The following is a 16,355-nucleotide window of genomic DNA, read 5'->3' as shown; positions in this document are numbered from 1 at the left end:
ATAAGAGACCTAGAACTTGTAATAATGACGGTGATCATATACATATATGATGGAGCAAATTAACAAGTCAAAGATATTAACGTGTCGGATGGTAGATAAGCGTTGTCCATGGTGGTCTGATTCACCAACGTCAAATCTACGTGTCACTCCAAATCCAACATTGTAAATTGTAATAAGAAGAAGATGAGAAGCTTCTATAAGACATGCCTAGGAAAAATGTTACTTTGATTTATTGCTATAAATAGAAGGCATGCATAGCCGCCAATGGCACTAAGCTACATCATCATCACCTTTCAATTTCATTAACCTTTGAGATTACAATGGCCAATAACAATAATCCTCTGCAACTCAAGTCATTGAATCACATCTCCTTGCTGTGTGGATCAGTGGACAAATCTATTGATTTCTACGTCAATATTCTTGGCTTCTGCCCCATTAAGAGGCCTACTTCCTTTGACTTCAACGGTGCATGGCATGTCTAATTAACAATGCAACTCTCTAATGCAAAGAGCCTCATGATTATGATTTTTGATGATGATGTTTATGTATGTATGTGTAGGTTATTCAATTATGGCATTGGCATACACCTTCTCCAATCAGAAGATCCAGAGGGCATGCCTAAGATTCTTCAGATTAATCCCAAGGACAACCACATTTCTTTCCAAGTATATACATATATATATAATTTCTATCTTGATATAAACATATATATACAATATACTTATGCATTGTATTATTGTAGTGTGAAAGCATAGCAGCAGTGGAGAGAAGATTGAAGCAAATGAAGATGAAGTACGTGAAGAACATAGTAGAGGAAAATGGGATCTATGTTGATCAGCTATTCTTCCATGACCCAGATGGATGGATGATTGAGATCTGCAACTGTGACAAACTCCCTGTGGTGCCATTGTGCTCTTCTCGCTCTCCTTTCAATTGCAATATCCCAAACCACCATCTTCAGCAACAAATTCTCACAATGGACCAACAGTGACAAACTTATATTAATGTACATACAAAAGTGATCATTTGTAAATTATGAATGTCAAAGTAAAACTTCTCTCTCTTTCTTTTCTCATAATAATTCAACTAGGAAATTGGGGTTAAACAAAACAAATTTAGAAAAGATCAGTGTTCGCTATAACAAGCTAAGGAGATATACATATAATTCTTATCCTGATTTACATCTGTCAGATTGTCTCATCAGGTAACAGATAAGGTATTCATTTATGAATTCTATTAAAAAAATAATTTATTCGTATTAGAAGACAAAGCTTTGAGTTTTCATTTGGAAACAGAAATCAAAGCATGGCAATAATATATAAGATAAGATCAATGAATATAGTAATCCTATGGTTATCACTTATCAACAACACTAGTGCGGTGGGTTTAATTTGTCCCCTTAATTAACACAAAACAGTAGTTTTCTTTTGTCATCTGAAAGGAATTAGTGGATTAGGTTCTTGAACAATAATGAAAAATTGAAAACCAAAAATGAAAACTGTATACCTCAGCATCAGCTTCAGGTTCTTTGTGATAATCTATTAGAGAAAGGCTCAAATCAAGTAATAAGTAATAATAAGAATATTGATTAATGAAACTGAAGAAAGCAAAATTAATCCAGAAATCTTGAAGGCCAGGTCACGCCATATATATTATTTTGATACATCAACTTACTTAGCTTCCAACTTTTGAAGGCATGATGAATTAACAGAGATATGGTGAAAGAGAAGAACTAGGAGCTCCCTTCAGTCCAAAACAAGAGAGCATGGAGTTCTTGATGGACATGCTTTTGGGCTGCAAGGAACTCCCATTTCTACAACTTTCATATCACAAATTGAATGAGAGTGTTTGTTGTGTGTAGGTAACAAGAAGAGGGGTAAATGAGTCCTTTTATATCATGACAACTCTACTCTCAATAAGTTTACCTTGCTTCTTATTCAATTAATGGACCTAAATAATTTAGTTTCACTTTCACTTTAAAATTAAATTCCTTCCATCTACAAAAACAATTCAGTTATAAATGAAAATTAACTAGACTCATTTATTAACATCAAGTTACCGTTACTAGCCCACTATAGTGTCCTCATCCTTTTTGACAATGCGTGCTTTCTTGTCCCTCAAGAACCCCCCCTAGCAAACTAGAAAAAAACATAAATGCTTTGATGCTAACGCCCTTTTTTTTAATAATTTCGGTTTGAGGAATGCTAGGAACTAATAGATTTTGTAATTTATAGTCATTAATTAATCATCATGAATATTTTTAATGGTGTAAGATTATATCCAATGATGTGAGAATACTCATTTTTCTTTTGATGATTAAGTACTGCCTAAATTTTAATAAAAGTGCTGGCCTCTTAGACTTTCTTTTTCGATTTTGGTGATATTATATCGATTAAATTATTCTGTTAATCTTTATAATTTTTTAAATTTATAATTAAATTTTTATATATATTTTTTAAATATATATATATATAATTATAAATATGATAAAACTATACAAACAACGGAATAATTAATCTTGTTATATATCATTTACTACATCAATGCAAGAAACAACACTTATATTACATCAAATTTCTTTTCTCTTGTTTATTCCTCCACTTTGAGTGAGATAGTAAAGTGGCTATGCACTTATGCTTTGTCATCTATAAATTGAAATTCCTATCTTGTGGTCCCTAACTTGGCCTTCTCAGAATTTTTCTACATATATCCACTAATCTGCACAAGGATTCTCAAAATCTCCTTTAAATTTGATATCAAACTTATTAATATATTTATTTTTTCTTCTTTGTGTCCAATCAAGGAATAAGGATGGGATTGCATTCCTACCATGATTCCATTATTAAGCATGTGATAGGAACTGCATTTTGCTTTTCCAACAAAACATTTATGATCCACTTTCCTTCCTACCCTTGTTACTATACTACTCTTTTCAATATATTTGATTCCTCTTTAAAATTTAGCCTGTGGATAGTTTTAGCTTCTTATTTAAATTGTATCAAACTTTTGAAAGTGTCCCTTCTTTTTTGCCTCTTGTGCATAATTCTCTCTTGTCCAAGCTTTCATGGTTTTGATTCTCCCTACTCTCAACTAGGCTCTAGGCTTTGCCTCCTTCAGCTTTTCATTATTTTTAAGGTCTTTTTCTTCCTTCATACGTAGGGTAACAGCTAACAAACAAAATGGAAAATTGTATCAATCACTACTTTCGTTGACTTATTATATATGTTAGATCAAAAGCTTATTATTGAACCAAAATCTATATGTAATTGTTGTTGAAAGAATAAAATTAGTTTAACTTCATTATTTTTTAGAATCTCATCTACTATGATTGCATCTATTACAATAAGATGGATCATGGATGTCAAGCACAACAACTTTGTATTTAAACAACTTATAAGCTTTTTCAAGCTGCTTTCTAATATGTTGAACGAAAGCTACTTGATAAAAGATGTGGTTCTTGAAATGGAAATTAGGTACTAACAAATTTAACAGGAAAGAAGTTTTCCACCCTAAAATGTAGGAATGCAAGTAAAATTAGTAAAGAAAAAAAATGTCGATGTTGGATCAACTTATTCCTTCTATTTTAAAATGTATTTTTTATTTAAATTCATTAAAAAATTAATGTATTTAGATAATCGGAGACAGAGCATCACATAAAACAATGAAAGAATGGGGCAATGCCCAGATCTCACATACTTCCTTTATAAATTCTAAACTAATAAAATTCAAATTTTCACAATTTCACATAATAAATTGTCCATAATTTATCATTAAAATTCATAAATAACTTTCAATATCAAAATTTATAACTAAAGAAAATCAAAACGTACATAAATTACAAACACAAAATGTTCTATCACCAAAAGAAATAACATTAAACAAACAATATTTCAACTAAACAAAGACACTACTCATCAGAAATCATAATCATTATTAAGTGTTTCGATGTCTCCATCATAAACACGTAATCCAAAGCCACCATCTTTAGAAATACCACCAAAAGAAGTATTTGAGAATTCAATTACAACATCAGGCATATCCACTTCAATTTCCATATCTCCTCCATCTAATAAAATAATAAAAAAAGAGTTAATAATCAAAACCGTCCCTGAAAGATACCTCGATCTCCATTTTCGTCTCCGAAAGATAAAATTAATCAAATTCATCCCCCAAAGATACTCTACCTGGTCACGTTCGTCCTTCCGTCATCTCTATAGCTGACGTGGGCCGTTAACTGCCAAGGTGGCAAATGCGAAGCTGTACCATGTTGTTGCTGACTAGATAAGTCTTGTTTTAGAAGTCAAATTAGTCCTTAGAGTGGATAAAGCCTAATCCCAAATTCAACGATAAAGATCAGAGCTCAGATTGGTTCCGAATCTTTCATGGCTGATATGATGAAAAAACAAGGGCTACTCAGAACAAAAACCGAAGGAAATTTCAACTTTCAGCGTTTCATACATAGCCTTCAGTTAAAGTAGGTTTCTTCTGTTCTTCTTCATAGTTTTTCTTCTTATTCTTCTTTGCATCATCTTCAATTCCCAAGCCTTGCAATTCATCAATACAAGGTTCTTCTTCACCTTCCCCCAATTTAGGTCCTTCTCCAACCACAATTTCGTCCACAACCTCCTCCACTTCGCAGTTGCTACCACCAGAGACCTTCACCTCATCGCCGCCTTCTTCGCATCCTTTCTCGACGGTACATGCTCCGGGCAGCTTGTTCTCCGGCTCGATCCCAATCACAACATCGGAGGTTCCCTCGGCGGTGGCTGGCCACGGGTTGTTGACGCAATCTCCGGCAGTCTCGTCATCGTCATCGGAGAAAATCGCGGCGGCAAATTTCACGGCAGCGGCTGATTTGAGGAATGCTTGGTGGATGGATTCAAGCGAAAGAGCACAATCTTCGAGGCCTACATCTTCGAGGCGCGGGGGTAGGATCTGGTGCAGTAACCATGTTGTTCTTTAGTTGACTCCATTGGAAAATTAGGTTCCAATTCCCAATTAGATTTTTTGTGATTTTTAAATTTTGTGAAATGAAACCCTATTTGCTAAATCTCAGGGAGGAAGCTGTGCTATATTAGGCTCCAAAATGTGGCGGTGACTTGAACCTTACTGTCTTTGGTCTAATGGCAGAAATTGTTGCCTGGGAAGATTCAATTTGGGGTGATGAGGCATTAATGGCACCTGCAAGAAGCTTAGAGAAAGATCTGAAAGTAGAACAATTAGGCCTTGAAGCAACTGGTTTTGCCACAACTACTCTCTCAGCTTCATCAATATCCATTTTCTGAAGACAAAACGGCGACGTTTCAAGGCTAGGAGAGCCTTCTACCAAAACGGCGTTGTTTTGGTTGTTTGCCATGGCAGTTAACGGTCCACGTCAGTGGCCGTTTGCCAACTCAGCTACGGAGATGACGGAAGGATGAATGTGACCAAGTAGGATATCTTTAGAGAACAAATTTGATTAATTTTATCTTTCGGGGACGAAAATGGAGATCGAGGTATCTTTCAGGGACGATTTTGACTATTAACTCAATAAAAAAAATTCAATAAGAAATCAATATTAATGACATATATCTTTATGAAATGAAACAAAGTTTGCTATGACAGCAATTCAGAATTCAGACGATTATATCAATTCATATAGCATTCAAAATTCAGAATTATATTTAGCAAAATTCAATATAGCATTCAAAATTCAGAATCCAAAAATTGTATCAATTCTATATAGCATTCTAAATCTAGAATCTAAAATTGAATTTATATCAAATTTATATTTAGCAGAATTCAAAATTATAGAATAATTAATTCATATAATTAACAAAATAAAAAAATTGAAAAGTAGAAGAAGAAATATGCATCAAGCCATCAATCCATAGAATTAACAAAATAAAAAAATTAACTGAACTCAAATTAGTAGACTAAATTCCTCACTGCAGCAACCATCAATTCATATAGTTAATTAACAAAATAAAACTTAATTGAAAAACCCAAGAACTCACCACGGCAGAGAGCACAGAAGGCCTAGAGTTCACAGCGGCAGAACAGATGCCCACGACAACGTTGACAGAAGGCAATAACTAGGACGACCAGAAGACGTCGATGCCAGAAGCTTCAGAGTTCAGAGTTCAGAGTTCAAGACAACAATGCCGCTGACAGCAGCTTCGATCCGTGAGGTGAGTTTCTTCTGTCCGTTGGAGTTCCTTCTGCCTGCTAACAACAGTTTTGATCCGGTATCGATTGTGGTACTGACGGTGGAGTTTGTTGGAGGAAGTTGGAAAAGGAAATTAGGGTTGAGGAGGTGTGGTGAGTACTCTTCGAAAATGGGTTGAGTAGGTCACTCGACTATGTAAGTTTTTTTTTGACGTCAAAACAACGCCGTTTTGGTGAATTTTGGAAACTGTAACATTAAAAGATCCGGTCGGTTCGGCCGATTAGGCAATTAACTATCGGTTCGACCAGTTTTTTTATCGATTTTTTGCAAGATGGTTTCGGGATGAACAGGACCAGTCAGATGACTAGTTTCCGGTTAATTCAATTAAACCGATCGGTCCAGTCCAATTTTTAAAAACCTTAATGATGGTTATCTGTGGCTAAGAGAAGGAGGGTTGAATCTTGGCCACCCTTTTCAGCTTCGCATGTACCTTTATTTTCTGCTATGAAATGCAGGAGATAATTTTCTTTTTGTCTCTTAATGCGAGCGAAGTAAGAATATAGTTATCTTTGTGGATAGATCAGGTGAGATGTAGAATAATTAAGAAATCAGGAGACACTTTTGTTTTTGCCTCCTAATATGTAGAATTAGAAACAGAGAGAGAAGAATAGAGGGTGACACACAAATGTATCCTGATTTAGCTACTTAGTACAATGTAGATTACATCCAGTCACCATCACAATAATGATGGAATTTCACTATCTTTTCAACCATTATATACACCTATTCTCCCTAGGATCTACCCAATCCTATCTGGGACAAGTCCAGATTCTAACCCTACCTGAACTTGACTAGGACTCACCCTAACTTTCAAAGAATTTCTGAGATTCTATGACTTTTTCTCGAAGTCTAGCTCACTACCTTTTTTCACTCATTGAATTTTTCTTACAAATCTTACTATGTTTGCCTTTTTTCCAATGAAACTCAGACAGACTAAACTGAAAAAAAAAATTACAAAATAGAAACCATGAAGAAGAAGAAGAAAAACAACTCAGAGAGCTATAGAAACTGAAACAAGTGCTCTTTCTCTCTTGCTCAATCTTTGGCCGTTCACTCCTTTTTTAGAGGAGTGAAGCTTCCGAAGTTTGAACCAAGTTCAACACTTGGGTTGTCTTACTCTCCAACATTAGAACTAGCGGCGGCGTGGTCAGAGATGAGAGAGAGCAGAAGCGGTGACATGCAACCTTACCTTTTTCTCTCAATCTTTTTCTTCAACATTCTTGAATCTGGGTCGTGTATCTTTTTTTTGACTCCAAGTTTGTTTCTTGATCGTGGATTCCAAGTAGAGCACCATTGACTTCACCTTTTCTATAGTTTTCAGAATGGTGCTTGTACAGAGTTGATTTCTTCACGGTTTCTTGATGATTCACAAATGGAAAAATCAACTTTTGAGATACTCTGTTCAGATGAGATTTTATCCCTTTGTTGTAGCCCTTTAACTTTTCCTTCTTGCTTGTAAATGGAAACTAGCTTTTCGTTCTTTTTTTAGCTCTAGCTTCTGATCTTTCCTCTTTCTTCTTTCTTAGGTCAGGGATTTGACGTGAGGAGAATGAAAGAGAGAGAAGAGAGAATTTGTATTCGGTGGAAGTGAAGAAAGACTCAAATAAAATTTAATTTGCTTGCCCAGTTAGTGATTAGGTTGAAGAGAGATAAGTTTAAGTGTGGTCATCGAATTGGGCTTAGATTGGGCCAACTTATTTTTATTTCTTTCACTTGGTTCAACCATCCATTCTTCTTGGATCGAGTTTGGAGTGAATAGAGTGGTGGATCGAGTTTGGAGTGAATAGAGTGGTACGGCTGAAATTTGTATAAGACTAGAGTGTATGTGTGTGTATGTGAGTTTTGATCATTTGTTTTTTGGGTCTGTTTTATTTTCTACATACTAAATCAAACAAATCACACAAATAATCGATAAATACAAATATATTATTTAAGTATGAATTTATATATTATTTAATAATAAATAAGTAAATATAATATTACTCATCATATAAATACACATACAAGTTTTTAAACTTAAATTCAAGCAAAATAACCCCACTAGAGAATAAGTGGAGCCAGATTTATGAGAAGCCACAAGATATCTTAATCTGCAATTTCTCTCAACAATTTTTCCATTGATTATATTTGCCACTTTAATTTATGATTTCTCAACTAAATATTCTTCTAGGCTTTAACCATCACAAAGCCGATATAGCAAGCAAGCAATTAATGAAACAGAGTGAGAATTGCTTAATATCCTTTTCAATAAGGCTTTGCCATATCAATTAGACTGCAAGCTATATGCTTATTATTATAACGCATATATAGTCTCTTCATTCCATTCATAGTATTTAGATATATAGTTTAAAGAATGGATAAAAAAGTGAAAATGAACATTATACAAAATAGAGGGACCATGATTTATTGAAATATATGTATGTGACTAGAAAAATCATAAAATTTATTTACAAAACAAAAAAGAAAAGAAAAGAGTTTATTGAGTAAAGTTTGATGCAGTATATTTGAACTTATAGCCTATGAAAAGCTACTAGGTACGTTTTTACCTCTAAGTTAAGCCTTATTTTTCATTATTAGTAAAGCTTGAAGTGACGAAACGTGTTTTATAGAAGCTGCAACGGAAAATGGAAAAAGACAGGAATTGGAACAGAGAAGGACCACAATTCATGGGAAAATTGTGTGTGGAAACTGTAACTCTGTAAGGAGATTAGAATCTTGGTCTGAAACTGTGTCCCTGCTGGCACATTTACAATCAATGTACCACAGAAATAATGAGAGCTTCTGCATGCACATTTTTGCAAACCTTTTTTTAATATTGAATTATTAGGAGTGAATTTTTTTTTAAAAAATAACTCAAATTATGTGTTTAAAGAGATTTTTATGTAATAATAGTCTAATTATTATTGCAGTGCACGGCTCTTTAAATATTCTATTTCTAAAACTGCGTTTATTTTTGAAAATAGGACAAGACAACACTGAGAGCAAAATATAAAGGATAAGAACACAGAATTTAGTGTTCTTATATTCTGGTTAGTGATAAAATAGAACAAATTATGAAAATCGAATATATCCTCATTTTTTTAATTCAAAAATTTTGAGAAGAAAAATATAATAATAACAAGTATAATTATGAAAAATTAACGAGAATAATGAAAGAAAAAATAAAAAATAAGTTGTGTTCCTTGTTAGCGTTTTTGTATCCTTTCTATTAGGATGGATACAAAATACACTAATTTAATGTCTCTGGACACAATGTTTCTATTTATGTCTCATCTGTCAAACACGATTCTTTGTTTCAGTGTCCCATCTCGGTAAACAAACGCAATCTAACATATGTAAATTAAAGTGTGAAATTGATTGGATTGATCTATTAATTAACTCATTAATCTACTTAAATAAGTGTTAAGAATTTACTAGTCTGTTTAAACAAGTATTATAGGTTCGAATCCTGCCGAATTAAAAAATACCGTGGGATAAAGTGTGAAAAACTCAAATGTATTTTGGCTTATTTCTCTTATCTATTATAGAAGGCTGTAAATCAAGGGAATTTAAAATTCACACATTAATTGAAAATTCATGTTAATTTTATAATATATTTATCACTTCCTGCAATTTTATTTTAATTTGTTGTTATAATTCGGTTGTAACTAATTTATAATTCCGGTATCATACTAAAAGTAATAACGTTATACATCGATTATTACTTAAGAATGATTCCTTATTAATAATGATCTATTTGGAAATTTTATATTTGACCAATGACGATAATTTTATGCCACTTATAAGGTGTATAGGAGATTATCCGTACGGATCGAGTAAGAGATCGGTAATTTGCGAATCTTGATGATGGCACAATCCGAGTTCTAAAGCGATGGGAGTGGTATCTGTAAAGACACTTCAACGCTCCAGTCAGAATAAATCTAAGAGGTGTGTGTGTGAGGAATGAGTGAGTATCTGAGGAGACCTCTGGCTCCTCTTTATATAGCTTGTGGTAGTTATCTTATCTTATTTTTGTTTAGCTAAGATAAGGGATGAATTTGAATTTAAATATTGGGTCAAAATATTAGAAGTTATTGATCCGTCTTTTGGCCGTGAGGATGACCTAATTTTGGAATTGTCGGGTTCAGTAACTGTTCTGAGGAAGGATCCGGAGATCGGGTTCGGAATAGTTTTTCCCGAAGCATGAGAGCATGCTTGCTTGGTCTCAATGCTAAGTTGTTGGGGAGCCCAGTTCTTCGTAGTTCGGGAGACTGTAAGGGGCCTAGAAAGGACGTGATGTTATCTTGGCGGAATGTTGGTGAGTTTCGCCGTGAATTGGAAAGTCATTAGCTTAGACCTTAACGCTGCTTACGAGTTTGGTTTTTTATTATTGGGATGCCGTGAGGGATCTGGAAAGGGTGTGGCGTCATCTTGCGCCAATTGGCGAGATGTTGGTGAGTTCGGCTTTTTACGAGTTGGAAGATTGGCAGCTTATGCTTGTTTTGTGTGGCTTTTTTGGGCCGTTATTGTGAACTTATTTTAGACCTCTTCGTAGACCAATTTTAATACTTTACTTATTCAACTTATTTGGATATCCGTTTTATTGGCCTCGGAGGTAATCGGTTTCTGAGGGTAGCCGTTTAACTTATTTGGATATCTGCTTTGTTGGCTTTGCGGGCGATCGATTCCCGAGTCACCATTTTTTGTCATTTGGACATCCTTTTTGTTATTTGGATATCCGTTCTGTTGGCTTCGGGGGTGATCGATTCCTGGGTAGCCATTTACTTATTTGGATATCCGTTTTGTTGGCCTCGAGATGATCGATCCCCGGGTTGCCCTTTTTTATTATTTGGATATCCATTTTACTAGCCTCAGGGTGATCAATTCTCGGGTATCCATTTACTTATTTGGATATCCGTTTTGTTATTTGGATATTCATTTTGTTGAACTCGGGGTGATTGATCTCCGAGTCGCTGTTTTTTGTTATTTGGATATTCGTTTTGTTATTTGGATATCGTTTTGTTGGTCTCGGGATGATTGATTCCCAGGTAGCCATTACTTATTTGGATATCTATTTTGTTAGCCTCGAGGTGATTGATCTCTGGGGGTAGCCGATTAACTTATTTGGATATCCGCTTTGTTGGCTTCGTAGGTGATCGATCTCTGACTCACCATTTTTTGTTATTTGGATATCCGTTTTGTTATTTGGATATCCGTTCTGTTGGCCTCGGGGGTGATCGATCCCCGGACAGTCGTTTAACTTATATGAATATTCGTTTTGTTATTTGGATATCCGTTCTGTTGGCCTCGAAGGTGATCGATCCCAGGGTATCCGTTTACTTATTTGGATATCTGTTTTATTGGCCTCGGGGTGATCGATTCCTAGGTCGCCATTTTTTGTTATTTGGATATCCACTTTGTTATTTGGATATCCGTTTTTGTTGGCTTTAGGGTGATCAATTCCTGGGTAGATGTTTACTTATTTGGATATCCGTTTTGTTGATCTCGCATTGATCAATTTCTGGATCGCCGTTTCTTGTTATTTGGATATCCGTTTTGTTGGCCTTGGGGTGATCGATTCCCAAGTAGTCGTTTACTTATTTGGATATTCGTTTTATTATTTAGATATTTGTTTTGTTGATCTCTAGGTGATCGATCCCCAGATAGCTGTGTACTTATTGGGATATCTGTTTTGTTATTTGGATATCCATTTTGTTGGCCTCGGGGATGATCAGTGATGGGATTGACGTGGCAGAAATTGGCGGATTAAGAAATTGATGTAAGAGGAACGTTGCAAGTACAGTCCTTAACCAACAAAAATCCGCTTATCAATTTAGAAGGGTTGTCACAAAATTAGAATTAAAATACTGGGAGTATGAATCCCAGGTCGTCTCCCAACGAGTTGCAGAAAGATGTGCTATTTTATTAATCAGATGTTTTCTAAAATGGTTTGAGTTGATAACAGGAAATTAAATCAGATAATTTATGTAATTTAAATAAAAACCTTGACCGGGAGTAGATTAGTCGGAAGTCCTATCCTTGTTGGAGTTCTCCTAAGATCAATTGATAATTGAAGGTTGTCTGCTCAGTTATCCTTTACCAGATAAAGGAAAGTCAAGCAAGTTGGAAGTCAGTTTCTATTCGCAAGTTCTAATCCTCTCCCTTGGGAAGGACTAGTGTCAGTGACTAGAGGGCAACCCAACGATAAACCCAATTATAATTTTACTCTTGAGCATTCCAACTCAAGGTCCTCCTTTCAACCAACTCCCAATCAGGTTATGGAACTACTCGCTCATTATGATTGTAAATTTCACAAAATAAGAAAGGAAAATAAAGGAAGACATGATAAATAATAATAAAAAAGATCAATTAATAATGAAAATAGTTCTTGTATTAATAAACTCTAAAAAAATAATCTAATAGTAACTCTGAATAAATTAAGGATATGAAAGAGTAAGTGATAAGTAAGGAAACAAACTAGAATGATGAAGTCTTGGCGGAGGTAATAACTCTTCTCAATATCCCAATCCAAAAAGCAATAAAGTCAAAATCCTAAGAACTATGAATGTGTAGAGAGAAAATCTAGAGGAGGAGTAAATTCAGATCTAAAAACTAAAATTATGCGGAATGAATGTTGTTCTTGGTCTCTGCATGTTCCCTGGCTCTAATCTGCTTTTCTGGGCCGAAAACTGGGTCAAAACATGGCCCAAAATCGCCCCAACAAATTCTGCAGATCGCGCACGTCACGCGATCGCGTCATCCATGCATTCGCGTCATCCAGCGTTTTGCCTTGCTACGCGTGCGGGTCGTCCACGCATTCGCGTCACTTGTGCAGTTTCCAATCCATGCGTTCGCGTCAGGCACGCGAGCGCGTCACTGCAATTTCCTCTATTTCGTGCGGTCGCGTGAGCCGTGCGTCCGCGTCGCTTCTCGCTGGTCATCTCCTTAATTTCTTGTGTTCCTTCCATTTTTGCAAGCCTCCTTTCAAATCTCCAAGTCATTCATGTCCTATAAAGCCTGAAACACTTAACACACGGATCACTGCATCGAATGGAATAAAGGAGAATTAAAATACATAATTAAAAGTCTCTAGGAAGCAAGTTTTCAACCATGGAGAAATTTTGGGAAGGAATTGTAAATACATGCTAATTTAATGAATAAGTGGGTAAAGATTTGATAAAACCACACAATTAAACACAATATAAACCATAAAATAATGGTTTATTAGGGATCCCGAGGATGCTCGGTAAAGATTTTTCTCAATGAAATTACGTTGCAAGTATAGCTCTACCAACAACAAGCCTCGGGTATCAAATTTAGAAGAGGGATTTGGTTGTCACAAGTTCAACCCAATAGAAATAACCGAAGTATTCAAACCTCGGGTCGTCTCACAAAGAATGGACAAACATGTGCTTCAACATAGGGTAGAAATCCGGGGTTGTGAGTCATGAGCACAAAAATAAATGGGAATCTTAACAAGCAAGTAATCTTAAATTGCAATAAACTAATTCAAATAACTAAGCAAAATATGAGCAATTCTAAATTAACAAGTAACATCCAATATGATTCTATTCTAAACTAAATAAGTAACTATAACTAAGTCAAGCAATTAAGAATTTGGGTTTTCAAATAGAAATGATAAAAGCAACTCTTTGCTAGGCATGGAAATTGGGGTCACCATCCTTGTCTAATAACCATATCTTGATAATTATGAGGAACCAAACTCATTAAGTCTACTTCTATACTTGAAGTACGTCAAATGGTTTGGTCAACATCAACCCATAAGTTCTAACCTCACTACTAATTGACTTAATAGAAGGTTAGCGTCAATGGTTATCAAATTGACCACTAAGGGCTCCCAAATCATCAAATCCATTAGACCCAATGACTCAAGTTTACCCAATTCCCTTAGCCTAGGCCAAGAGTGAAAAGAACTACTCCATAATCAAGGTAAACAATTCGTCAAACACTTGGTAAGCATTAACAAAAGACATGTTCCAAATAGCAATTAAATTGAAATCAACAAGTGCCCACTAACAATTATTAACATACAATCATCCAAACAACACAATTAATCATAGAAATCATCAATGTAACATCAACAAGTCTAGATTCACAACATTCATGAAATGGGTATAAAATGACAATTGACAAAAATTCATAAAACTAACACAAGATCTAAGCAAAATTATACTAAGGAATTCAAATTGAACAATTAAAACTAGTAATTAACAAGATCCAATTTACAATTTAACAAGGGAAGATCAAATTAAAACTAGATCTAGAGAGGAACAAGGGTTTCTCTCTCTAGAAGAACAAAGAACCAAAAATTAGCTAAAAATGTGTCTTAGTGTCAAAATAATTGATCCCCCTTTTCCCCTAGCATCCTTGGGTCTTTTCCATGCAGAAACAGCTTGAATTTGGGCCTGATGAGTCTCAGAAATCGCCAGGCACGATTTCCTTTAATGAGGTCACGTGCAGCTTCCCGCGCGTGTGCGCCATGCGTGCGTGCGCACCGATTGCTTTTGTGATCCACGCGTGCGCGCCAAGTGCGCGTGCGCGTCGATAGGAATCTTCTGATCCGCGCGGATGCGTTTATCCTTGCGCGCCGCTTCCAGCCATCCTCATCCACGCGTGCGCGTGGAGTACGCGTGCGCGCCAATTCTGCTTTTCCAAAATTCAAATCTTCATGTTCCTCCCTTTTGTGCATGCTTTCTTTCTCTCTTCTAGGCCATTCCTACCCTATAATTCCTGAAATCACTCAATAAATACATCACGGCATCGAATGGCAATAGAAGAGGATTAAAATATGGCAATTTTAAAGCAAAACAAGCATGTTTTTCATCATGGAGCAATATTAGGAAGTGAACACAAAACCATGCATTTCTTGTGAATAAGTGTGAGAAATATTGACAAAATCCCCCAAATTCTACACAATATAAACCATAAAACAACAGAATATACAAATACCCACTAGAGTTGGGAAACGGTCCCATAAAGTCAATGCCCCATACATTAAATATCTCACAGAACAACATAGGTTGCTGAGGCATTTCATCTCTTTGGGATGTGTTTCCCGATCTCTAACACTGATGGCAAGACACACATAACCAGTTAGCATCCTTGAATAAGGTTGGCCACCAGAATTCACAATCCAACACCTTTTTAGCGGTCCTTTGTGGGCCAAAGTGGCCGCCACATTCGGACAAATGGCAAGCTTCAAGAATTGGTTGGATTTCTGACTCCGGGACACATCTTCGAATTACTTGGTCCACGCCTCTCTTCCACAAGTGAGGGTCATCCCAAATATAGTATTTAGAATCACTCTTCAACTTGTCTCTTTGGTTTTTCGAAAAGTTGGGAGGAAAGATTTTCGCAACCAAGTAGTTCGCCATTGGGGCAAACCAAGGAAAGCTATCCGACACAACATGCAAACTATCCAATGGGAATGAGTCATTGATTGGAAATGGATAAAATTTCAAATTCTCAATGCGGCTTAAATGATCCACGACCAGGTTTTGAGATCCACTCCGATCCCTAATCTCAATGTCGAATTCTCGCAAAAGCAAGATCCAATGTATGAGTCTAGGCTTTGACTCATTCTTTGTTAATAAGTACTTTAAAGCTGCATGATCCGTGTATACCACTATCTTTGATCGTAGCAAATAAGATCTGAATTTATCTAAAGCATGAACAATAGCTAAGAGTTCTTTTTAAGTAGTGGTATAGTTGGATTGTGCTGCATCCAATGTCTTAGAAGAGTAAGCAATGACATAAGGGAGTTTACCATCGCGCTGTACAAGGGCGGCACCTACAGCATGGTTTGACGCATCGCACATTATCTCAAATGGCAACGTCCAGTTGGGGCCTCGCACAATCGGTGCTGTGGTAAGAACTCTCCTCAGCTCTTCAAAAGCTTTCACACATTCACTATCAAACTCAAAATCCACATCTTTTTGGAGTAGGCGCGACAATGGCAAAGCAATCTTGCTGAAATCCTTGATAAAGTGCCTATAGAATCCTGCATGTCCCAAAAACGAGCGGACCTCCCTCACAGATGAGGGGTGAGGTAAAGTGGTGATAACATCGACCTTGGCCGGGTCTATAGAAATGCCTTCATGAGATACTACATGTCCTAACCCTATGCCTTGTCGTACCATGAAGTGAC

At 35.9% G+C, this 16,355-nt stretch overlaps 1 protein-coding gene and 1 pseudogene across 1 annotated transcript; one reads left to right on the top strand and one right to left on the bottom strand.

Moving 5' to 3' along the window:
* On the top strand, positions 77–1,070 carry LOC107624533. The gene is made up of 3 exons (XM_016327032.2): positions 77–472; positions 560–665; positions 743–1,070. The coding sequence occupies exons 1-3, from the start codon at positions 321–323 to the stop codon at positions 989–991; spliced, it is 507 nt and encodes a 168-aa protein (XP_016182518.1). The 5' UTR covers positions 77–320; the 3' UTR covers positions 992–1,070.
* LOC110267698 lies at positions 4,405–4,973 on the bottom strand (annotated as a pseudogene).

This window comes from Arachis ipaensis, chromosome B10 (assembly GCF_000816755.2).
Source record: "Arachis ipaensis cultivar K30076 chromosome B10, Araip1.1, whole genome shotgun sequence".
NCBI lineage: Eukaryota > Viridiplantae > Streptophyta > Magnoliopsida > Fabales > Fabaceae > Arachis > Arachis ipaensis.
The sequence above is the reverse complement of the archived record's forward strand: the minus strand, read 5'-3'. Positions and strand labels throughout refer to the sequence as shown.

What these genes read in the sequence shown, in the direction of transcription:
- LOC107624533 (XM_016327032.2), top strand. Translation starts at nt 321, where the DNA reads ATGGCCAATAACAATAATCCTCTGCAACTCAAGTCATTGAATCACATC. An exon ending in TTTGACTTCAACGGTGCATG is followed by an intron (nt 473 to 559) that starts GCATGTCTAATT and finishes ATGTATGTGTAG; the next exon opens with GTTATTCAATTATGGCATTG. An exon ending in ACAACCACATTTCTTTCCAA is followed by an intron (nt 666 to 742) that starts GTATATACATAT and finishes GTATTATTGTAG; the next exon opens with TGTGAAAGCATAGCAGCAGT.